Here is a 7,836-nt window from a genome sequence, read left to right on the forward strand (position 1 = left end):
CTCCTGTGCCTGAGAATCACTAATGACCTGAGTCTTCAGTCTGTGCTGTTCCTACTCAGAAGAAAGGGCTCTGTGTCTCCAGCCATATCTTCTTGGAGAGACAACTGGGTAGCAAACCCAACCTCCTTCGTGAAATGGTTACAGATGGAGGCTGGTCAGCACCTCCAGGTGAAAACAGAGGCTTAGGGATCAGGGAAGGGAAGAGAGTCTACTGAAGGCCAACTGTGTGCACATACATTCACAAACACACTCAAACTCATATTCACACATATACTCACACAACACTTAAAGCCTCTCTTATTTCCTCTTTGCCACTTTTTTCTACATAACTATCTGCCAATCATTTTCTGGATCTTTGATGACCATGAGGGGCACCCAGTTCTGGGGCTCATCACATCTCTGAAGGTGCAGACTGAAGGCACTGTGGAGAATGGGTCTCAGAGCACCCTTCCCCCAGCCCCATCAGTGAGAGGCACACAGCACCCGTGCAAGAACAGAGCGTAATTCACCCTGGTGCAGTGGAACAGCCTGGCTCCCAGAATCACTCTCAGCCACTGCTCAAGTCAGTACCAGTAACTCACTCTCTATGTCCATTTACAGTTACCCAACTCAGTCTCAGGCTTCTTTCTATTAAAGGTGAGCAGACTAAATCATTTAGGATAGAACTGTTTATTCTCATGAAATTAATAATTAATACTTAGAATAATAATCAATAATTAGATCATAATCTTATGATTATTTGACCCAGTTTTCACTTGGTTTCCAGATGCCAAAAGAAAAGGAAATCAGTTTCCCCTTGTTTTCCAAATGCCGTTGACAGTTCTGAGAAGAGTCAGAGAAGGTACTGCTATGCTAATAATATTGGTGATAATGATGACGACTTTTTATATTGACATCTCACAACCTACAAGCCCAAGAGGCAGGCAGTAACCAGAACTCAACAATGACCATGCACCCTATTTTATTAAAAACAGCAAAAACAATAACAGATCATATTTATTGAGCATTTATCGTGTGTCAGCCTTGATCTAACTATATAACTATCTTCTATCATTTTTCTGTTTAAGCCAATGAAGAAACTGAAGCTGAAAAAGTTTGTGACTTTCTCAAGTCTCATCAAGAATAAAGACAGGGAAAATTCTGTCAGACTCCAGAGGTATGTTTTTATCCACGACCCTAAATAAGCATGACATTTTATTTAGGGTCACAGAGCACCTGCTGCCACTTGACTGTGGCATTCTTCCTCCATACCAGCACAACTCATTTGAATTTCACATCTTGATTGCACATCTTGAATCCTGAAGAAACTGCAATTAATCTCATCGTTTGGCTTCTTCAACAATCCTATCCGTGGGGTTGTTATCAATAATACATATAAAAACAGCCAAGCTCAATGGTAATAAAAATTTCCCAAAATTTAAAGGCATGTGAGGAGCAGAGAGGTAGAGCTTTTTAACCACATCCTGTGTCTCAGATTCACATTTCATCACCTGCTACTAATGATGGCAGTACCATCACTGCCCTTAGGAGCAGCCTGCTCCCCACATGTTATCTCAGCAATAATTGCAATGAACTTATGAGGTACTTACACATGGCGCAAAACAGGAAATGGAGATCCAGTGTTACATAATAACTGGAGTCAATTACGTAAAGTCACACTGAGTAAAAGAAATAGTGAAATCCTATCTTTATTTAAATAAGATTCTGCTAAAATTTCTCGGCTTTAGAAAGAAATTAGAAACCAAACCACCATCTCTGACTTTCTAGAAGATAGCTAAAATGCACAGTTCACCCCCAAAAGCTTCCCAATCACTGTGCTTAGTTCTCACCTCTGTATATGTTTACATGCCCACCAGCAAGAGACACCTATACATCTCTGTGACCTTTGAAAAAAAACTCAGAAAATAGACAAAAGGTTTTGAATGATCTAAGATTTTGGAGTCTACAAATTTGAGCAATATTTTCCTTGAATTTTTCTACGTTAAATGGGAGTTGCAAACCAAACCAGTATCTCTGACTTCCTGCTCCTGGGCTTCTCTCAGCACCCAGAGCAGCAGCCTCTCCTGTTCGGGCTCTTCCTGGCCGTGTACCTGGTCACCGTGCTGGGGAACCTGCTCATCATCCTGGCCATCAGCTCTCACCCCCGCCTCCACACCCCCATGTACTTCTTCCTGGCCAACCTGTCCTTCACCGACACCTGCTTCTCCTGCACCATCGTCCCCAAGGTGCTGCTCAACATCCACACACAGCACTACACCATCTCCCACACTGGGTGCCTCGTGCAGATGTTCTTCTTCATGGAATTGACTCTGCTGGATGACTTCCTGCTGGCTGTGATGGCCTATGACCGCTACATGGCCATCTGCCTTCCTCTGCACTACACCACCATCATGGGGCCCCAGCGCTGCCTTTTGCTGGTCGCCGCATCCTGGCTCAGCTCCCACCTCCTGGCCTTCTCCCTCTGTCTCCTCATGTCTCAGTTCTCCTTCTGCGCCTCCCATGCCATCCCACACTTCTTCTGTGATATAGCCCCACTCCTCAAACTTGCCTGCTCAGACACACATATCTTTCAGGTCACCATGTTAACTGAAGCTGTTCCTTCGGGTCTGATTCCTCTCACCTGTGTCTTAGTGTCATATGCCCACATCATCCACACCATCCTCAGGATCCCCTCTCCTGGAGGGAAGCACAAAGTCTTCTCTACCTGTGGCTCTCACCTGACAGTGGTCACTCTCTTCTATGGGACACCCTTTCTGGTATATTTCCAGCCCTCATCCTCCTACTCAGCAGACACTGGGATGGCAGCATCTGTGGTGTACACGATGGTCACCCCCATGCTGAACCCCTTTATCTACAGCCTGAGGAACAGACACATGAAGGGAGCTTTGTGCAGATTCTTCAGCTGGGGAAAATGCTCTACTCTGTAAAATGCCCTGTCCCAGATTAGAAGCTCAGGCTCTGCGACGTGTTTTATTCCCAGAGTCTTCATTTGAAAAAGTTTGACAAAATCAGATTCAACGCAGGATGGTGCTCGGCATCACAAGCAGATTTTAAAGATAGAGAATGCCTGACTTGGCAGGACTGGAATACCATCAACTAACCAAGGACAGAGCTAAAGCCTGCAAGAGAAGTAACTAGCAATCCCCGCAAGGTGACTTGATTCCTGGATATAGGTGACCAAGCAGATTCAAATCACAGATTCAAATCATAAGAAGATGACATCAGACAGAATACAGGTTCTTGGAGGAAGCTAACCTGCCCATTCAACTACAAGAAATGTTGGCAATATCTAGAAGTGTCAAGTGTCTGAGTTTCAGGGATCATTTCCAAACCCATCTTTAGAAACAACTCTTAGGGATTCAGCTACACAGGCAGAAAGCTGAACCAAAAGACATACTATTTGCTGGGAATAAGCAAGTGAAACTAATTCTAGAAGAAACCTGGCACTGGTAGGTGGGGCTGGTCCAAAATCATACACCTGGGATTAGAACTAGGCCTGTGACCACGAGTGATTATGAGTTATTGGAGTAGACTCATGATTGTTTTACTTTTTAAGCTGTGGCTTAGTTCATTTTTCTGTAAAAAACACTCAGAGCAAATGTGTAAAACATGCAAATAGGAAAAAGAAGAAAAAGAAACACTCACTATTCATACATTTAAAGACAACCACTAATAATATTTCACATCATTTCCCTCTTGTCTCCTAAAATTGCTTTTTGTTTTTTACTGTGTTGAGAAAGCACTGGACATACAATTATATAGCTTCTTTTTTGCCTAACTTCATAACATAAGTTGTCTCCACATTAATGCCTCCTGAACATTTGGCTCTCTGAGATGACAGAAGAAAGGATAATGTTTCCCCATTGTTGGATGATTAGGAGATTTCTATGTGTTCACTATTACAAATAACAGTGCAATGAAAGTCTCTGAGAAGAAATGATTCTTATGTTCATAGTCTGTAATTTTAATATTTTCAAAAGTAGAACATCAAAGAGTAACATTTTGGGGGCTCTTTTATCCATGCTGCCAAAGCGTCAAATAAGAATGTCCTTTTGTCTCTGTCCACTCCATATGCTGATGTTCACATTTTCCCCTAAATGTAACAAATATGGTAGTGAAATGGTATCTTCTTGCCCCGGTTTTAATTTCTTTGTTTATTAATAAGGGGACTATTTTCCAGCATCCATTAACCAATTTTTTTAAATTCTCTTATTAATTGTTTATTCATGTCATCTACCTATTACCTTCTGGGATTTTTTTAGTTGACTTGTATGGGCCTTTTTATATTCAAGATATTACATCCCTGTCTTCTTCACCTTGTTCCTAGTTCATTCTTTATCTCTTAACTTTGTGTGCGTGTGTGTGTGTGTGTGTGTGTGTGTGTGTGTGTGTGTGTGTGTTTTGGCCATTCTGCATAGCATGTGGGATCTTAGTCTTGTGACTAGGGATAAATCCTGTGCCATCTGCACTGGAAGCATGTAATCTTAAATACTGGGCCGCCAGGGAAGTCCCTTAACTTGGTGATTCTTTTAAATATAAGGAAGTTTTTATTTTATTATCAAATCAAGAAATATTCTTTGTAACTCCTTTTACTACAGTTAAATTTGAAATCCTGCCTTCTGCAGAATTCATGCAAATATTCAACTTTTTTCACTTTCTTGTGTAATACAGTATTTTTTGTATAGCCATACATTAGTTTAGGATGAAATCATATTTTTAAAGTGGGAATAACACACAATGAGTTTGAGTTTGAGTAAACTCCAGGAGTTGGTGATGAACAAGGAGGCCTGGAGTGCTGCAGTCCATGGGGTCATAAAGAGTCAGATACAACTTAGCGAACTGAACACACAATTATATTGTTGATATTAAAGAAAAATATCATAAATAACTCATCAAAAAAAATTTAGTAAGAAATATACAACCTCAATAGACCTATTCCTTCAGAGAATAAAAATAAAGGAACATTCACCTATTCCCTTTTAGACATTAGCACAACTTTGATACCTAAAGCTAATGAGAATATTGCAAAAAAAAAAAGTACAATAAGCTGAAGAAAATATGTTATCATTACCAAGCTGAGTTTTCCCAGAATGCAAAGTTGGTTTAACATTCAAAAGTCAACCAAAGTAAGTCACTGTTTTACAAAACAAAGGAAAAAAATCATATGATTCAGGAAAGCGATACTTGTGACATGCAAGAAAAATTTGGATATAATCCAACATATGCTTATTAAAAAGTCACATTAGCAAATGGACATAGAAGCAAATTTTCTTAATATGAAAAGAGTTCTTTTTTCAGACATATAGCATATAATGTGTCATAATCATACATTAAATCCTTCCTGTCCACATGAGGAACAAGACAAAATATCAACTCTCACTGCAACTATCCCACATTGTACTTGAAACAGCCAGTGCAATGGGATAAGAAAAACAAATAAAAGATATATATTTTCTTTTTTCAATATAAATTTATTTATTTTAATTGGAGGTTAATTACTTTACAATATTGTAATGGTTTTGCCATACATCAACATGAATCCACCACAGGTATACACATGTTCCCCATCCTGAATCCTCCTCCCACCTCCCTCCCCATACCATCCCTCTGGGTCATCCCAGTGCACCAGCCCCAAGCATCCTGTATCCTGCATCGAACCTAGACTGGTGATTCGTTTCTTATCTGATATTATACATGTTTCAATGCCATTCTTCCAAATCATCCCACAGAGTCCAAAAGACTGTTCTATACATCTGTGTCTCTTTTGCTGTCTCGCATACAGGGTTATCGTTACCATCTTTCTAAAAAGATATATATTTTCTAATGAAGGAAACAAAATTGAATTTTATTTACACCTGATAGATTTGATAATATTGAAATTCAAAGGAGTCTAACATTCAAATTATTAATTAGGTGTCTTGAGGCAAAAACAAGTAAAACATAGACACCTTAGTACTCAGTTCACAAAATACACAAAAATCTATTTCAGAGAGACTAAAGCAGTAACTGTTAAAAGCAAAATTCTAAGGATTTTAGAAGAAAATACTGAAATATACTTTCCTGAACTAAGGGAACAATGGACAGCATAAACCAGACACTAGTAAAGCATTAAGAAAAAAGGAAAGAACTGATGAATTCAATAAATTAAAATTTAAAATATTTACTTGGCAAACAGACTGCAACAAGAGTGAAAAGACAAACCATAAAGACAGAAAATATTTGTAATACATATAATGCACAAAGGGATGGTATCTAGAATATTTAAATAGTTCTATAAATAAATTAGAATTTTAACTAAAAAGAAAAATGAACAAAAATTTAGATAAACAGTTTCAAAATTAAGCAATACCAACACTAATAAGTATTTCAGGTACCCAATCTCATTACTAATTACCAAAATATAAAGTCAAGCCATCAGGAGATGCTCCCCAACACACACACACACACACACACACCAAGTGACTACAATGAAAAAAACCAACACCACCAAGTGTTACCAAGAATGAGCTGCCACCGCGCAACCTCACTTATTGCTGCTGATGGAAGTGCAAATTGGTACAATCTATTTGGAAGAGAATTTGATATTGCATAGTAAAATTAAAGATGGAGATTTCCTAAAACCATGAAATTCCTCTCCTGGGTATGTATGAAAGAGAAGGAAATGCATGTGTATACGAAGAAACATATACAGGAATGATGAAAACAGTACTGTTCCAAATAACCAAAGAAAATTATTCTTTCAAATATAGTTTGCATGACTAATGTGTGGTATCATACAACCACAGCAACTCACAGCAATGGAAGTGAACAAACACCCACCACCTAGAGCTGTCTAGATGATCTCACAGAGAAACAACTGAACAAAAGGGCCAGAAAAGAGAATGCATAGTGCATGAGGGGATTTATATAAAGTTCAAAAAGAAGCAAGACTAAAATCAAGCGTTAGAAAGATTTTTTCCTTCGAGAAGGAGGGAAAAGTGATGACGAACCTAATAACACAAAAGGAATTTTAGACAAGCTGGCAATGTTCTACTGCTGAATCTGGGAAGTGATACATAGGGGATTGCTGCTAAGTCACTTCAGTCGTGTCCGACTCTGTGCGACCCCATAGAAGGCAGCCCACCAGGCTCCCCTGTCCCTGGGATTCGCCAGGCAAGAACACTGGAGTGGGTTGCCATTTCCTTCTCCAATGCATGAAAGTGAAAAGTGAAAGTGAAGTTGCTCAGTCGTGTCCGACTCTTAGAGACCCCACAGACTGCAGCCCACCAGGCTCCTCCATCCACGGGATTTTCCAGGCAAGAGGGTTCCCAGTAATTTCTTGGGCAGTATGCTAAGAGAATGTCAGACAGAGAAAGACAAAGACTGTATGACATCACTTATAAGCAGAATCTTAAAAAGCACAACAATCCAGTGTGTAAAACAAAAACGAAGCAGAATCACAGACACAGAGAACAAGCTAGTGGTTACCCTTGGAAAGGGGAGAGAGAGGCAGTGTGGAGGATGGGGAATAAGAGGTAGAAACTCTTGGGTGTAAGATGGGCTCAAGGATGATTGGTACAGAACTGAAAATATAGCCGATATTTTATAGTAACGGTAAATGGAGAGTAACCTTTAAAATTGTATTAAATTTTTTTAATTCAAAATAAGCATAAGTTTTAAAAAACTATCCTGGAACAATAAATAAATAAAGTATTGACTTGTATACTATTTAAGCTTAAGTGATGGGGGAATAGGCATTAATTTTATTAACATTCTTAAGAGAATATACATGTTTTATACATTCTTTTTATGGAAGATATATTAAAATAAAAGCAAACATATCCATAAATTATTTTT

The 7,836-nt window shown here is 39.0% G+C and overlaps 1 protein-coding gene across 1 annotated transcript; it reads left to right on the top strand.

Moving 5' to 3' along the window:
* The first annotated feature begins 1,985 nt into the window (after nt 1-1,985).
* Nucleotides 1,986-2,927, top strand: LOC128056410 (olfactory receptor 1361-like). The gene has a single exon (XM_052649173.1). It carries the CDS (start codon nt 1,986-1,988, stop codon nt 2,925-2,927), a length of 942 nt encoding a protein of 313 aa, XP_052505133.1.
* The last annotated feature ends 4,909 nt before the right edge of the window (nt 2,928-7,836 follow it).

Source organism: Budorcas taxicolor, chromosome 11 (assembly GCF_023091745.1).
Source record: "Budorcas taxicolor isolate Tak-1 chromosome 11, Takin1.1, whole genome shotgun sequence".
Lineage (NCBI taxonomy): Eukaryota > Metazoa > Chordata > Mammalia > Artiodactyla > Bovidae > Budorcas > Budorcas taxicolor.

Coding starts and splice junctions, on each gene's coding strand:
- LOC128056410 (XM_052649173.1), top strand. CDS start 1,986: ATGGGAGTTGCAAACCAAACCAGTATCTCTGACTTCCTGCTCCTGGGC.